This window comes from Nyctereutes procyonoides, unplaced genomic scaffold, assembly GCF_905146905.1.
Source record: "Nyctereutes procyonoides isolate TBG_1078 unplaced genomic scaffold, NYPRO_anot_genome, whole genome shotgun sequence".
NCBI lineage: Eukaryota > Metazoa > Chordata > Mammalia > Carnivora > Canidae > Nyctereutes > Nyctereutes procyonoides.
In genome coordinates, this window is record NW_026575043.1 from 42,354,179 (window position 1) to 42,372,309 (window position 18,131).

Below are 18,131 nucleotides of genomic sequence, written 5' to 3' on the forward strand. Positions count from 1 at the left end.
GAGACACAGAGAGAGAGGTGGAGACATAGGCAAGGGAAAAGCAGGTTCCCTGTAGGGAGCCTGATGGGGCACTCCATCCCAGACCCCAGGATCATGTCCTGAGCTGAAGGCAGACGCTCAACTGCTGAGCCACCCAAGAGTCCCACTTCCTTACATTTTATTAGTTGCTGTTCTCTCTTTGGACCACTGTTTGGAGATTCATTTCATAATTGTTTCTGTCAGTCTTCTGGATTTGCAATGCAGTACTCTATTTTAGTGATGTGTCCAAGAATAATTGGTAGTGGTATTACCAGGTTTTTAGGAAAACTGAAGCTTTTAAAATCATGTATGTATGGAAATGTTACAAGGGTAGTAGCTTGGAAGGCTCCAGGTCTTCATAGCATTGTAGACAAATTGAAGTCTGTAAAAACGTTAATTACCTTGAAGGTGATCCATGGGAGACGTGAGTAGAGTAACATTTCTTTGGTATAAGGTCTATTAAATGCATTTATTCCTCAAATTCTATAAAATTTTTAAATTCTAACTATGTCTGAAATTTATCCTTTGTTCTCCATTTGTTTTGTCATTGAAAGTTCAGGACTTTGCTTCTAACTGGTTTTCGTGACTTTTATTTTTCCTAAACCAGTCCATGTTTTGCTTTCTTCCCAGAATGAATTTTTCTAAAATATAAGTCTGATTGGTCATTCTCTTATTCATAATTCTATTTTCCCCATTGCTTATGGGGTAGAGGTCAGCCTCCTTAGTATAAGAGATCTTTCCTCTCTTTCATTCTCATCTCCAAGATACCCCCAACTAAAACAACCTGCAGTTCCTGGAAAACACTGGTTTCTTATATCTTCAGTTTCTATTTAGATATTTACTTCCTCTGGAAAGCATTCCTAGACCTATATGGGTAGAGTCATCACTTTGCTCTGTTGGGGACCCATAGTGCATCCTACCAATGCTAAGAATTCTGGATTGAGAGTTGTATTATTATTTTATATATTACTAAAAAAATGCTGATGTTTAATGACATAATTCTTTCTTGTCATTTAACTTTTTATTTTATATAAACTGAAAGAGCTCTGTTGGACCCATTTAAACATAGAAGTGACAGATCACTGTGAGGCACCACCATGTTTAAAGATATTAAATCCCAAATCTAAGGATGTTAATATGTGAATAAATGTGTATCTCAGAACTGATAAAATATAATATATCTCTTAGCTGAATGAGATTGTTTATTAAGAGTCTCTACTACATTCCAACAAGCTCTTCAAATGTCAGGTAGTGTGACTTCGTTCATCTTAAATTCTTAAAGCCTATACATTTTGAAAGCACATAAGTGGTATCGAGTGAATGTTGCAGAGGACCTCTGCATTCTTACGGAGTTGGTTTAACATTGGCTATTTCATATATCATGCATAGTTTCTAGAAAGAAAAACCTCTTAACAGCTACAGGCTGTCAAATCTGTTTCACCTAGCCTGATAAAATCACAAAATTAGTCCCTATGCTAATAGCCTATTTACTCTAGAATAGGAATTAGAGGAATAGAATAGTAGAGTTGGAATCTCAGAGAGAGCTAATCTAGCCTATATTTTTAATACATCAAAAAAAAAAAACTTTTCCTACCACTTTTAGTGTCAAAGGCATGAATACCTGCTAACTGGAGCTTCTGACTAGTGAGTGTGGGCCAATGAGACATATTTACAGCTGAGAGCAGAGAAATTTGACATCAGAAATTTAAATTTACATAAGGTGAAATAGACTTTTGTGTACTTTTCTGTGCACATAGATATACACACATGTATATGCGTGTATATGTTTATGCATACATGTACACAAATATGTATAGACATATACATATCTATAGGATGTATAGATTTATGTAACTATCACCAGAATCACAATCTATACATTTGACAAAGTAAGGAGATTGAGGCTGTGCGGCTTTGAAATCCAGATCTCTTGTCCTTGGCTGGATATTTTCTCTATTATTCCACATCTGCTTTCTTCCTTATAATAATCTCTGGTCCCTTCAAGCTGGCCTATTCTCCATTGTCTATCAATTCATGTACCTATCTTCTTCTGGCACCTTTGTTTAGAACAGAACTTCTGCCTAAAATACCCTCTACTTTCAGAAACAAAGCAAAGACTTGTCTAAGTCCTATCTACCCTTTCTTTAAGAGATCAAGTTATGTTTCCATGAAGCTTTCTGACAACCCTTAATAGTTGCCCCCTTTTCCAAACTCTTATAACATGTACTGCATTTGAGATTGCATTTAATTTATCTGTTAATGTATTTATAGTCTCTTTCCTATATACTGAAAATGGAAATTTGTTCTTTTTCCTCTTGTTCCTTCAACTTCATTTTTATTTAGTGAAAATTTGTACAATTGAATATTTCTTTCTTTTGCAGGGGTAGTCTTCCAGGTATTTCCCTAAGTCCTCTAATTGTGGCACTGTTCTCTCTTCTTTCTACCTTGTGTAGTTTTAGAGGCTCATTTAGAAGGCTCCTTTTTTGGGACACCTGTGTGGCTCAGCAGTTGAGCATCATCTACCTTTGGCTCAGGGCGTGATCCCAGAGTTCCAAGATTGAGTCCCACATTGGGCTCCCTGCATGGTACCTGCTTCTCCCTCTGCCTATGTCTCTGCCTCTCTCTCTCTCTGCATCTCTCATGAATAAATAAATAAAAATCTTTAAAAAAAATAGAGGGCTCCTTTTTTTGAACTTGGTCATGATTGCTACAGTTAAAAAAAGTCACCAGGTGAGCATGGTATCTTTGTTGGCTATTGATCATTTTGGCTCTGAGTGTCTGAACACTCTTCCTATGTTTTGGGAATTCCCTATGTCCTACTTCTGCCTCTTGCCTTCAGATCCTAATTTTCCCATTCTCCTTTGCAGCTGCAACCCACCTTTGAGTCAAGGTTCAAAAAAGAAAGGATAGCACAGAATTTGTTCTGGTGGTGTTTTTTGGCAGTCATGACATCTGTTTTCTAATGGTGCCATTCAGTAGTGATGGAGGCAGCAGTGAAAGCTGTGGTGTCCTGTGTTTAGTTGCAACAGTCATGTTGCTTTCATTATGGAGGTTTTGTGGCATGATTTTGACTGAGGGTCTGGAGGTCTGCTTTTTCACTCTTGGCAGTAGCTCCTCAGTGCACTTCTTTTCTACTTAGAACCAGTGAGGATTGATTTATTTTTATTTTTGTCAACAATAAGAATTTTGCCTGGTATGGTATCAGAGCCTAGACTTAGAGCTCTGCAACGAGGTTCTTGCCTCGGTTCTGTCCCAAGCTGTCTGACCTTGAGTGAATCATTTAAATACTTAGATTCACCACATCTAAAATGGGTATTTTCGAGGTCTTTTTAGCTGCAAAATTCTGTTATTTTTGCTTCTGCTAATTGACTTGTGATCAATTAGCTAATACTAATGTGATCATCATTGGCAGCCAAACCCAGCAGTGGGTACCACCAAATTATGCTCACATTTATTTCAGTATGGTACTGTTGTTTTCTATTCTAGTAATTCCTGAGTTCTTGTGCCTGTATTTAACCTTACTGGCTAGCTAGTGTTTACTGGTACTATGCGCACTTGCATCTTGACAGGTATAAAAATGTTCTTTGTTCTCTGTTTAGTGATGTGATTGAAGGGGAAAAATGCTTTAGGCATCAGTAGGTTTCGAGGTTTCTGTGGTAATGTTGATTCAGATGAGAGCTCCTCAGTGTAGAGTTGAAATTCAAAGTCATAAATTGTAAAAATTACATGTTAATGCAGTACCATTGGCTGAGATATTCAAGATTTAAGAGACCAGCTTTTTAATAGTTTTTTTTTTTTAACAAATGCACAGTGGAACAACTAACGTGAAATAGTTTTTCAGTAAAGCTAACAATGTGTTGTAAATGCTGCCTCATTGTAAGGTTATAGTCAGTGACTCTGCAATTGTCTTTAAAAAAATGAGAGAAGGGGGAGAAGGCACTTAGAGGTCATCACATTCAAACCTAGCTTCAGGTAGAAAGAATCTCTGTGGCTTTCTGACTCTTAGTCTGTATCCTTTCCAGATACCACATGAAAATAAAATGAGATCAACATTAATTTTGTTTTCTTTCTTTCCTTAGCAAATTCAGATGATTTTTTTAATGGTTTCATTTGTCACCACAACAAAAACTGGTAATACTTTTTAATTTGGTCATACTGATCTTAGAAGCAGCAGTAGATACTGGGTTGCAGTGAGGATGATGGCGATTTTGTTGGGAGAGCTTCTTTTATTGCATTTTCCAGGGAAAAGGTAGATGGAGTTTTATTAATCAGTCATTCAGATTCAGATTGAACAAACATTTTTTGAACACCAGATGTGTTAGGGACTATCACCTATGTGGTAATGGCAAGTTTGGTGTGTTGTTTTGTTTTGTTGGTACGGTTTTATTTATTCATTTGAGAGAGAGAAAATGTGCACAAGCCAAGGGGAGGAGCAGAGGGAGAGGAAGAAGCAGACTCTCCACTGAGCAGAGAGCCCAATCTGCCTGGCTCAATCTCAGGATCCTGGAATCATGACCTGAGCCGAAGATAGATGCTTAACCTAAGACTGAGCTACCCAAGTGCCCCAGAAATTGCTCATTTTCAATTTAATGCCCACGTTGTGCCAGTTACTATGGGATTATTTTAAAGCATTAAACATTCTATAGCAGTCTTCAGATTTAGCTGGGGGAAATGTCTTCAAAATTAACACACGTGGAATAATTCTAAAATGGTTAAGGGTCAAACTGCAATACTTTCTATAAAAGTGCAGCAGAAATTTAGGTACAAGAAGTCAGATAGGCTGGAGAGCCTGAGGATACCATATGGTGGAGTCAGAACCTGAGGGATGTGCTTGTAAGATTTTGAGAGGACAGCAGGACAGAGGAGGAGAATTATTCAAGGAAAGTGATATGTCATACTCAAAGACCAGAAGGGAAGGTGAATGTGGCTTAAGCATGTGCAATGGGGAGAAGGAGATTACCTACCAGATTGAGGGTGGGGTTATGGAATCCTATGGATAGGTGGACACTGAGAGTGGTGCTGGATTAAAGGTTGAGGAACTTATATTTGAAATGGTCCATAAGAGGTATGATACACATTTGCTTCTAGAGCATACTATAAAAAATGGTTTTGTATATCATCTATGTTCTCTTGTTTCCTTCTTTTTTTCCCCCAGATTCCCTCGAGCCCACTTATCAGCAGCTTCAGAAAATGAAACTGGACAAGAGTCCCTTTGTGGTTGTGTCTGTGGTTGGACAGGAACTCCTGACAGCTGGCCATCATGGGGCCTCTGTGGTTGTCTTAGAAGCTGCTCTCAAGATTGGCACCTGCAGCCTCAAACTGAGAGGTTCTGTTTTCTCTGCCCTGAGCAGTGCTTACTGGTCTCTTGGAAACACAGAGAAGAGTACCGGATACATGCAACAGGACTTGGATGTAGCCAAGACCTTAGGTAGGGTTGCTTCTGTCTTTTATTTCAGTACAGAAAGGAAATAAAAAAGCTGATTAACCTGACATGGATGGGAATAACATATGCAATGAAAATTGAGTGTGTCTCTAGAATATTGTGTTTTAGAGTACTTAGGGCCTTTCTTATAACAAAATACCAAAGCTCCTGAAAGGCCAAGATATGTGGATTAACATATTCATTGCCCTCTTCAGAGATTTGGGCTCACAGATTTAATATCCCAAATGATAGTATTGATGGGTGAATCTCTCATCTTAATTTTAATTTTTGCCTACCATAGAATGCATCAGCATTTTGTTAGAGGTAATAGTACAGTGCAGTGGTTGAGTGTGGCCTGTGGGGCTAGATGGCTGAGTTTAGAATCCTGGCTCTGCTACTTACTAGACATATGATCTTCTGCAAGTTGCCTCACCTCTCAGTGCTACCATTTCCTCATTTGTAAAATAAGTGTGGCTTATGCTTATGATCATTGTTACAGTGATTATTCAGTGACTTGCGGCATTGCAGTAAGAGAAGAGATATAGTAAATCTATCATCAGCACACTTGTAAAGAAGCAATATATCATAGTAAGTTTAGTTATTTTTTTTTATTTTTTATTTTTCATAGTAGGTTTAGTTAAATGACTGAATCAACAGGCTGATAGTTGTTCAGAACCAGAGGTCATTAGCAGAGCATTGAGGTGACTCATAGCTTGTTTGTGTCAAGGTCTTTAACCTCTAATTTCCAGGATACCTATGTCCTTGAATATAGTCGTATGTTATAACAACAGTTACTGTCCAGAGATTTAATTCTAGTACCATAACTTACTATAGAGAGTCTCATAGAAGATGAAAATACTTTTCTAAAAGAAGACAAAGAAAATATTAGTCAGTAAATCTGTTAATTAAATTAAGATGGGCATTATAAATTATAATTAACACTATAACTTAGAGAAATTTTATCTTTTTTTAAAATCCAACTCAGGTGACCAGACAGGAGAATGCCGAGCTCATGGGAATCTGGGCTCTGCATTCTTCTCCAAAGGAAATTATCGGGAGGCTCTCACTAACCACAGGCATCAGTTGGTGCTCGCCATGAAACTCAAGGATCGAGAGGTAGGAAGTTTACCTGTAGACCAAAAACATTTTTTTTGAAACATGGAATCCTTTTTGCTGTTCAAAATGTTTCAGGTACCCTAAAATATTATTTTTAGAAGTTGCTAATCATTGCCTCCATCTTTAATCAATGATCTGGTGTTGAATGTCTACCATATATAGACCTTGGAGGTATAGAATTGAGTAAGACTTGGTCCCTGACCTCAGGATCTAACAGCTTGCATTGTTCAGATGCATGGCTCTTTTTCTATTCAAATATGAAGGAAAGAGACCCATGAAAAATTAACAAAAAACTGTATCTTCATGATATATCCATTAAATTAAATGAGCACACATTTACTTTATTTGAGATAGAGTATTATTACTGCAAACTCTTCATGTTATTTCTTTGGTGGATTTTTAACTCAGGTAGTAGAAGCATATTAAGTCTGACTGAGAGACCTGAGTTATAATGATTAAGAATATCATCCTATCTTTATTAGAGAAATGGAATATAATATTCTCAGAGCGTTGATATCCAGTAGATGCAGCCTGATAAAAAAGTGCCTGCAAAGTGGAGAGAGGGTGGGGTTTAGAGTGAAATAGACCCAGATTGGAATCCCTGCTATAGTGCTTTCTGGCTCTGGGATCTTAGGGAAATTATTACTTAGCTCCTCTTTACCTATGTTTTCTTAGAAAATAATGATCATATTTATTCCATATACTGTTGTGATAGGATTATAAATAATATATATATATAAAGTACCTATAATGGCAGTTGGAATTCCATAAAGGGTAGCTTCTAATATCATATTATTTTTTTAATATCATATTATTAACAAGGAAAAGAAGGGTAATAGAGGCAACAACAAACTTATGAATCAGTCTATGTATTGGGAAATGTATTTACGTACATCTTAGAATTTCACATTATAGAAATTAATTTTTTGATTTCAATGACTTAGCATCTTTGAGTCTCTAAAACATGGTCAGTTACTAGGAAGGAATTGGGGAAGAAAAAAGCCTTTGTTTTAATGGTGTGTTGAAATCTCCCCTTAGGAAGGGGAAGAGACTTCCATAAAGTCTCTCATTACATGGGTGTCAGAGAAAAGCCTTTGAAAGCTGCCAAAGTATATCGTTCAAGTGAGATGGACTTTAGGTGATTTTATTCTCAAGAGTGTTATCTAAATACTTTTCTCTATCTATTTACTCTTAGTTTACAAAAAATTCTTATAAGCCAGATTATCTGACTTGTTGATGTTAAGAGAATGAAAAGAGGGATCAGACTTATAGACACAGATATATTGATGGCATTAGGTGACAGCCAGGTTTAAGAACTAAAACAGCTAAGTTGCTTAGATAGGGCCATTTGGTGAAGGCTCAGATGACCATAAATATGTCAAAAACTGCATTTATAGGGGTAGCCCTGGTGGCTCAGCGGTTTAGCACCACCTTCAGACCAGGGCGTGATCCTGGAGACCTGGGATCGAGTCCCATGTTAGGCATCCTGCACAGAGCCTGCTTCTCCCTCTGCCTGTGTCTCTCATAAATAAATAAATAAAATCTAAAAAAAAAAAAAAAAAAAAGAGGGCAGCCTGGGTCGCTCAGCGGTTTAAGCACCTGCCTTCTGCCCAGGGTGTGATCCTGGAGTGCCAGGATCGAGTCCCACGTCAGACTCCCTGCATGGAGCCTGCTCCTCCCTCTGCCTGTGTCTCTGTCTCTTTCTCTCTGTGTATCTATCATGAATAAATAAATAAAATCTTAAAAAAAAAAGAACTGCATCTCTATTTTCCTGACCTTTGGGATGCATATATATTAGCACAATTACTACATGGGGTAGAAAGACTTGAAATTAGGACATAGGATTATCGTAGGTATTAAAAAGGAGAAGTGAAAATTTTCTGCCTTCCCTATTTTTAATAGTGTAATTTTCTTTAGTCTGTTATTTCTGGGTTTTATAAACCTTTGCTGTACAATAAGTTATTAAGGAATCATTGATTATAGGGATAGAAGGGACTTTGAGATAATATTGGAGCCAATTTCCTCCCCAAATCTTCTCTTCTTTGAATTTCCACCTACCACAGACACCCTGTCTCCCCCCCCCCCATTGGCCTCTGTTTAACAATTACTACAATAGTTCACAAGCCTGCCTATTGGGAACCCCTCCTTATGTATAAGTAAGACTGATTTTACCCTCTGGGATTAGAAAGAGAATGTTCAGCTACCATAATTAATGGACTGTGGCCTCTCCTTTTCCAAGTTGAAAATCTCATTAATTTTTTCCCTTTAATTTTCTCTTCAAAGTTTCTCATTATCAAAACTTGAATAATTTTTACAATCCTCTTCTGACTGTTCCCCTTTCACTGTTGCCATTATGGTTGCTGGGTTAGCCATAGGTTGGCCAAGGCAGAAACCTTCTTTTGGGATGTTCTTTCTAGAGCATGCTTCTGCTCTGTGTTGACATATTTATCTGATTTCTAAACTGACCTGTAGAATTTCTCTTTTTTCTCACTGTGTCTCTTCAGTTGTATTTGCTTCTGGAATCATACAGTACCATTCATTTTTTTGAGAATTTAATGTAATTTTCTTTTCTCTTAATTTTAAAGGTTGTATTTGAGTACTGCTGCTTGTACATCTGCATTTAACTGGAGATCTTTATTTCCACATCCCTGAAAACAGCCAATAATTGTTAAGACTAGAATTAATATTGGTCCAGAACTTAAAGGGACATAGAAAATGCCTAGTAGGAACTATTGCAGTATATGTATTTCATCCAGTTTCAAAATTTTGCTTGGCCAGTCTTCTGTGATGTAATTTATTAACATGCTATGCATATGTTAGGTGTTCATAAAGTACTGTGCTGAGGATTCTGGGCCTAGGCAGTAGGTGTGGGGTCACTCCCCTTGAGGAACTTATATTGTCTTGGAGACAGAATTTAATATAACACAAATATTAAAACAATGTTTCTGCAATAAATAATGAACATTGTCTTTAATCACTGCCAAGATTCTTGGATTCCAGAGGAGACAGAGACTGGTAGAGACTTGTGAGAGCTTTGTGAAACAGGTGGAACTCAAGTTGTTCCTTAAGTGAGATGTAGAAATTGGCAAGCAGGTTCTGAAATCTGGTTAGCATATCAGTCATGTTATCCCTCATATCATTCATGAAGGATGAGATAGTTCATACCATTAGCAAAGGTCAGGTCCTATTTTCTACTATCCTATTTGTTAAGGTCACAGACTTAGTTTTTTAATAAGGTAAGAGTTGTTAAAAAAATGTAAGAGTTGTTAGTTTTATCTAGTTATATAAAAAAATCATGAAAATAACCAACCATAAGCCTACCATCCTTTTGATATTTTGGGTATGATCTTTTGGTCATATGTATACCTATCCAAACAAAAATTGAGATCCTGTTGTGGTACGTTTATAACTTGTTTTTTCCTTAATATTTTCACATTTTTGTATTTTATTAAGTGTTCTGAAAGTCTTATGGTTTTAGCACAAATTATTTTGTCTATACCTCTTCCATAATGCATTTAGTTTGCTTCAAAATTTTTGGTATTATAAAATATGGAAAAAATCTTTGTAAATAAATCTTTGATCATATCTCTCATCATTTCCTTTGGCTAGATTATTAAAAGTGGGCTTGCTTGGAAAAAAAGTATTAAGGCTTCTGATCCTACTAAACAGCTCTCAGAAAGGCTATGTATGTTTTCATTCCTACCAGCAATGTATCAGATATTCCATTTCCCTGGACTGGCCAACACTAGGCATTACTAAATAATAGATAAAATAAAAAGTCAAATTGATAAATAAAAAGTGACATCTTACTGTTTTACTTTGAATTTCTTTGATCACTGTTGGGGCTATTTTTTAAAAATTTTTATGTATTTATTAGAGAGGCAGAGGGAGGGGTAGAGGGGGAGGAAGAGAAAGAATCTCAAGCAGACTCCACTCTAAGTATAGAACCCCATGTAGGAATCAATCTCATGATCCTGAGATCGTGACCTGAGCCAAAATCGAGAGTTGGATACTTAACTGACTGAGCCACTCAGGCACCCGAGGGATGACTATTTTTAAAAATATCTTTCATAAAGAACTTTAATACTCATCTTATTTTTCTGTTGTGATGTTGGTTATTTCCTTTTTTTATGTTTTTTTGATGTTCATTATTTTATATTGATTTAATCCTGGACCTTGCTATGTCAGCCCAGTGAGCTATTGGACAATTTGTGTTCTAATGCATAGTTTTAATTATTGTTGCTTTATTATGCATTTAAATCTGCTACAAGTTTCATAACATTAATTCTTTTAAAAAAAAGTCTAGAATATCCTTATCTCCCCTCACTACCCCCAAATAAACTTTAAAATCATTTTGTCAAAATTTGGATACTCTCCCATTGGTATTTTTGTTGAGCTTTACATATTAATTATGGGTAAATTTATATATTTTTATTTTATTTTATTTTATTTATTTTTTAAAAAATTTATATCTTTTTAATAGTCGATCTTCTACTCAGGAACCTGATCTGTTCTTGCATTTTACCTTTTATGCTCTTTGGTGATCTGCACTTTTAGGGAGAGTTTTTCCATATTTATTTATTTTTGTTTGAGTATAGTTGATATACAATGTTATATTAATTTCAAGTGTACACATAGTAGTTCAACAAGTTTATATGTTATGCTCTGCTCACAACAAATATAGCTACCATTTGTCACCATACAGTGCTATTACAATATCATTGACTATATTCCCTATGTTGTGACTTTTATTCCTGTGACTTATTCATTCCATAACCAGAAGCCTATGTCTCCCACTTCCTTTCACTTATTTTTCTCATCCTCTCACCTTCCTTCCCTATGGCAACCATCAGTTTGTTCTCTGTATTTATAGGTCTGATTTTGCTTTTTAATTTTTCTTTCTTTCTTTTTTTTTTTCTTTAAAGAGAGAGAGAAAGGTGGGGAGGAAAAGGGAGAGAAAGAACCTTTAGTAGTCTTCACATCCAGCATGGAAGCTGACATAGGGCTCAGTCTCAGAACTCTGAGATCATGACCTGAGCCAAAATCAAGAATTGGATTCTTAACCAACTGAGCCATCAAGGCACCCCCATTCATTTGTTTTTTTTAGATTCTGCATTTGAGTGAAATCATATGGTATTTATCTTTCTCAGTCTGACTTATTTCACTTAGCATAATACCTCCTAGCCCTCTTGTCACAAATGGCATGATCTCATTTTTTTATTTTAATGGCTGCATAAAAACAAAGCTGGAGATATCACAGTTCCAGATTTTAAGATATACTACAAAGCTGTAGTAATCAAAACAGTGTGGTACTGGCACAAAAATAGACACATATATCAATGAAACAGAATAGAGAACCCACACTTAAATGGCCAATTAATGTATGACAAAGGAGGCAAGAATATAAAATGAGAAAAAGATAGTCTCCTCAAAAATGGTACTGGGAAAACTGTATATAGAAGAATGAAATTAGATCATTTCTAACACTGTATACAAAAACAAACTCAAAATGGGTTAAAGGACTAAATGTGTCCTAGACCTAAATGAATCCTAGAAGAGAACATCAGCAATAATTTCTCTGACATCGGCCACAATGGTTTTCTAGACATGTTTCTTAAGGCAAGGGAAACAAAAGCAAAAACGGAAACAAAAACAAACAAAACACATTTGGACTACATCAAAATAAAAAGATTTTGCACAGAAAAGGAAACCATCAACAAAACAAAAAGGCAACCTACTGAATGGGAGAAGATATTTGCAAATGATATATCTGATATGGGGTTAATATCCAAAATATATAAAGAACGTACACAAGTCAACACCAATGAAACAAATAACCCATTTTTTCCCCTGAGTATTTAATATATCTTGTTGGAAATAGGACATTTTTTTCCAACATATATGGGTTTTTAAAATTAGATACTGGTGGGGGCACCTGGCTGGCTCAGTCAGAAGAGCATGCAACTCTTGACCTTGGGGTTGTGAATTTGAGCCCCATCTTGGATGTGGAGATTACTTAAAAATAATATCGTAAGGAAACAAAACAAAACTAGGTATTGATGGCATATAGAAAAGGTGTTTGTTTTATATGTTTTGCATGTTTTGACCATGTGAAAATTCTCTCATAGCTCATAATTTTTTGTTGATTCTTGTAAATTTTCTTGTAATAGGATTTTTTTTTTTTTGCAAATAATGATAGTTTTGTGCATTTGTTTCCTTACATTATCCCTACCTTTTTTTCCTCTTAATTACTGCACTGGTTAGAACTTTGAGAACTCCCCCCAAAAGAATCACTCTTCCTCTTGAGTACAAAAAGTTCAGAGAATGTACTTTTTGTAACTATCCTATTCTTTTTTTTTTTTAAGATTTTATTTATTTATTCATGAGAGACACACACACACACACAGAGAGAGAGAGAGAGAGAGAGAGAGACAGAGACAGAGACAGAGACAGAGACAGAGACATAGACAATGGGAGAAGCAGCCTCCCTGCAAGGAGCCCAATGCGAAATTTGATCCCAGATCCTGGGATCACACCCTGAGCCGAAGGCAGACACTCAACTGCTCAGCTACCCAGGCTTCCCTATAATTATCCTATTCTTACATTGTATCTGTGACCTCAAATTGTACTTTGGTTTCCCTTTTGCATTATTTTAATATTGAAATAAAATAATAGAAAACTGCCTTTTGAAACAAAAAGTAACCACTCTGAATGCTGTGACTGTAAGAATAACAAGCTATATCTTTCTGCATTTTATATCTTTGGCTATAGTACACTTTAATATTGTCCCAAATAGTGACATAGCAGCCTGGAACCACCTTGTCCACTTACCTTAAAAAGCAATAGGTTGGGACACCTGGGTGGCTCAGTGGTTGAGCATCTGCCTTTGGCTCAGGACATGATCCTGGGGTCCTGGGATTGAGCCTCACATCAGGCTTCCTTCATAGAGCCTGCTTCTCTCTCTGCCTATGTCTCTGCCTTTCTCTCATGAATAAATAAAAAAAAATATTTTTTAAAAAAGGCAATAGGTTTTTCTTTTATACAGTTAGTTACTCTCTCAGATACTTAATAGGGGAGGTGATACCTTCTCCATAGGAATTTTTCATTCTAACTAACCTTCTGTCTGCTTTAATGGTTTGAAAATTAATTTCAGGTTCCCACAGAGACTTTCCTATGAGCCAATATTAATTGTCAGAAGAGTGCATAAATTATGATGTATTAGCGATGTTGTTCTCTATCCAGGAAATCTGATATGCAAATATGCTGATGACTCTGAAGGTTTTTTTTATCAGTCTGATTTCTCTCCTGAGCATCATATTTCTTTATCCAGCTGCCTCCTTGACACCCACCTTTGATTCTGTATGCCTAACTTAGCCCTTAGTCTATGCCTCTTTCTGCCTTTGCTGTTTGTCCTGTTGTTCAAGCCACTTGAATTTCATGTTTGGCTTATTACTGGGTTTTCTTTCTGGCAACCTCTTTTCTGCCTCCTGCTTTACACTGTGCCATCTTTTGCCTGGACTCTTACAGAACTTCCTGAACTTTCTAACATGTACTCTCCTAAAAGTAAAGAGGAGGGGGTGTCTACTACTTGGACCTATGAGCATAGCCTGAAGTTGCTGCCATAAGTAGGTAATTTCTTTCAAGTATAGTGCAGTGTGGTTGAGAGTATGAACTTAAATAATAGACAAACTTGAACTTTGGCTTATTACCATGTAATCCTGAAAATTATGTAAACTCTTCTAAGTGTGATAGATATGGAAGTTGTTTCCAATTTTTGGCTATGAAAAAGCTGCTAATAAACATTCTTGTATATATCTTTTGGGAAACATCAGCACTTACATCTGTTAAGCATTTGGTCATATATGTATTTAGATTTATTAGATTTTCTGAAAAAAAAATCTGAAATCTTAGTTTTCTGAGATAGTTGCACCAAGTTATATCATCAGCAGTGTAAGGGATTGTGAAGCCTTAATAGCAGATATAGAAAAGGAAAAAGAACAAGGCACAAGGAAACACCAATATCTGAGTAGATAAGTCTGTATGTGTAGTTAGATGGAGGAAGTGATTATAATAGCTACTACTATACTTATTGTTGTAAGGATTAAATGAGTTCATATAAGTGTTTCCTTATCACAGTGCTTGAGACACAATAAGAATTCAAAAATGGTGCTGTTATTATTAGCATTATCATTGTCACCATCATTTAAGTGATTCATATGCAGTTGCATATGCCTATGTAATATCAGAGCTTAATTCAGTGTAAAATTGTTTTCCACCAGATAGTCAAGTAAACTGAACATGCTTGGAAAAAGTGATATTTATTCGTTAGGTAACTTTGCATACCTCTTGTCACACTGGAGAATGTAAATATTGTAATTTGTGAAATCTGTTTTAGCTCTGCCCTGATTTTAGTTTCTTCTCAATTTGATCCATCACCTACAGAGATCTTTGAGTTATCCCTTGAAAATTTAGTTCTGATCATGCAGTTTTCCTGCTTAAAAGCCTTTGACAGCTTTCTCTGGCCTTCAGAATAAAGTCCAAACCCCTTCATAATCTTTTCCCATTATTCTGTATGGCATACACTGTATCATCTGTTCATACAAGTCTACTTGCCATACTTTGTTAAACATGCCTTATACTTTACCCTCAGTATCTTTACTTGTTCTAGGCCCTCTGTGTAGAGGACCCTATCTTTGACCCCTCAGCAAGGTTTTCTTTATTCAAGTTTCATTAAATCGTCTCTGCATCATGAAAGCTCTGTTTTTCCAATTTTTATCTTTTTTACCCATTATCATACAAATGTTGGTGAAACCTGATTTACCAATCCGTTTATTTTAATGGTTAGTGCCTTTTGTATTCTATTTAAGAAAATATTTGTGTATCCCAATATCATGAAAATGTTCTTCTGTGATGCCTTAGTTAACCTTTTGCATTTAGGTCTCCTGCCTCTTGGAATTTACATTTGTGTTTGGTTTGGGGTAGGGATCAAAGTTCAGCTTTTTCTTTCATCTGAATCTCCAATTGATCCAGTACTGTATATTCCATAAGACTGCACTGTGTGCTACTTTTGTCGTAAGTCAGGTATCAGGTATATAAAGGGACTCTCTGAAAATGAGTGGGAAATATCAGAGAGGATGATAGAACATGAGAGACTCCTAACTCTGGGAAACGAACAAGGGGTAGTGGAAGGGGAGGTGGGGGGAGGATGGGGTGACTGGGTGACAGGCACTGAGAAGGGCACTTGACAGGATGAGCACTGGCTGTTATACTATGTGTTGGCAAATCAAACTCCAATAAAAAGATGCACATACACAAAAAAATAAAGGGGCTCTCTTTTCTGTACTGTTGATCTCATTGTCTATCTTTATACCAATAGCATATTGCCTAATTATTGCAGCTTTTTAATGAGTCTGGAATTCTAATCAGATAATTCTAGTAGCTTTGTATTTCTTCAGATTGCTTTGACTATTCTAGGTTCTTTACATTTACATACATTAAATAAACATATACTCAAACATCCTGCTGAAATTTTGGTTGGGATAGTATTGAGTCTTTAAATATATTTGAATCTTATAGTCCATGACCTTGGTATATTTCTCCATTTATGTAGGGCTTGTAAAATCTGTTTCAGCAATGTTTTATAGTTTTCAGTGTAGAACTATTGCATATCTTTCTATAGTTTTATTGTTAGGTTTTAGGTGTGTGCATGTGTACATAGGTATGCTATTATAAATGATATTTTATTATTTTTTCTTTTAATTCAGTAGTATTTTATTTTATTTATATTAAAATTCTAGTGTAATTAACATACATGTTATATTAGTTTCAAGCATACAATATAGGGATTCAGCTATTCTATATGTTACCCAGTGTTTATCACAATAAGTATACTCTTAATCCCTTTCACTAATTTCACCCACCTCCCGACCCACCTTCCCTCTGGTAACCACCAGTTTGTTCTTTGTTGTAAATGATATTTTAAAATTTTATTTTTTCCTGCTTCTCTTCCTGGACCCAGATATTCAACAACTCTTGGAATAGGTTTACTTGCTCAGCCACTTATATTCCCATACTACTTTGTTTTTTATGTCTATATATTTTTCCCATTATGTAAGTAATATATGAGTTAGTTACTGATGTAAAAGATTAAAACATTGTCCTTTCTGGAAATAACTTCTGTTACTAGTTTGAAGTATTTCCTTTCTAGATTTACACTATTTACTGTGGTAGCCACTACTGTGTGTAGCTGTTGAGCATTTATTTAAAATGTGAATAGTTTGAATTGAGATGTTGCTGTAAATATAAGATATACACTGAACTTTGAGGACTTAGGATGAAAAAAAAAAAAAGAATCCAAAGTATCTCATTGCTAAATTTTTGTTTGACTACAGTCAAATGTTTTTTGGATACAATGGACTAAATAAAATATGTTATTAATTCCACTTTTCTTTTTTTTTTTAATTTTTTATATAAGAATTTATTCTGGCCCTTATTACAACATCGGTCTGTTACATGAAAGTATATTAATAATATATTTCTGAAAGAAATTAGGGAATAAAACTATGATTATGACTAAACACACAATGTTTTGTTTTAAAATTAAAAAAGGACTTCTCCCCCAGACAAAGAAGGAAAGGTAGCTGCTGAAGACATTTTCAGGCTCAGTTTCCAAAAATTCTCCATATACCCTCTTATTCATCATAATTTATAAACACACCTCTTAGTGAAATCATATTTGAATAACCTTTGAGATTGCATTTACACTAACACCAATTTGCACTTTATATCCTAATAAAAATTTTTATTCAAGACACTGTCATTTCATTTTATTTTTTTATGGCTTTTTTTTTTATTTTATAAATTAATTTTTATTGGTGTTCAATTTACCAACATACAGAATAACACCCAGTGCTCATCCCGTCAAGTGTCCCCCTCCGTGCCCGTCACCCATTCACCCCCACCCCCCGCCCTCCTCCCCTTCCACCACCTCTAGTTCATTTCCCAGAGTTAGAAGTCTTTATGTTCTGTGTCCCTTTCTGATATCTCCCACACATTTCTTCTCCCTTCCCTTATATTCCCCTTCACTATTATTCATATTCCCCAAATGAGTGAGAACATACACTGTTTGTCCTTCTCCGATTGACTTACTTCATTCAGCATAATACCCTCCAGTTCCATCCACGTTGAAGCAAATGGTGGGTATTTGTTGTTTCTAATGGCTGAGTAATATTCCATTGTATACATAAACCACATCTTCTTTATCCATTCATCTTTCGATGGGCACCGAGGCTCCTTCCACAGTTTGGCTATTGTTAATTCCACTTTTCTTGTTCTATATTTTTATGTGGTTATTAGAAGGTTTAAGTTATATATGTTAGGTAGAAGGACTCTAGCTATTTTCTATTATAGTTTTGTTTTTCATATGTGGGAATAAGATATTGTTTACCAAATGCCTTTTTTTTACTTGATAGTCTTAAACCTCTTTTCATGTTAGCATTTGTAGATCTACCACATTATTTTGAACTTCTGTGTAGTGACATGTATTATGGTTGTACCATTTATCTACTGATGGAAT

The 18,131-nt window shown here is 35.7% G+C and overlaps 1 protein-coding gene across 3 annotated transcripts in view; it reads left to right on the top strand.

Moving 5' to 3' along the window:
* TTC28 (tetratricopeptide repeat domain 28) overlaps nucleotides 1–18,131 on the top strand; it is a 621,782-nt gene that overhangs the window by 316,595 nt on the left and 287,056 nt on the right. For all 3 annotated transcript variants that reach the window (XM_055322350.1, XM_055322351.1, XM_055322352.1), the window contains 2 exons: nucleotides 5,174–5,446; nucleotides 6,426–6,556. In XM_055322350.1, the coding sequence (XP_055178325.1) occupies nucleotides 5,174–5,446; nucleotides 6,426–6,556 (404 nt within the window). The remainder of the gene's footprint in view (nucleotides 1–5,173; nucleotides 5,447–6,425; nucleotides 6,557–18,131) is intronic.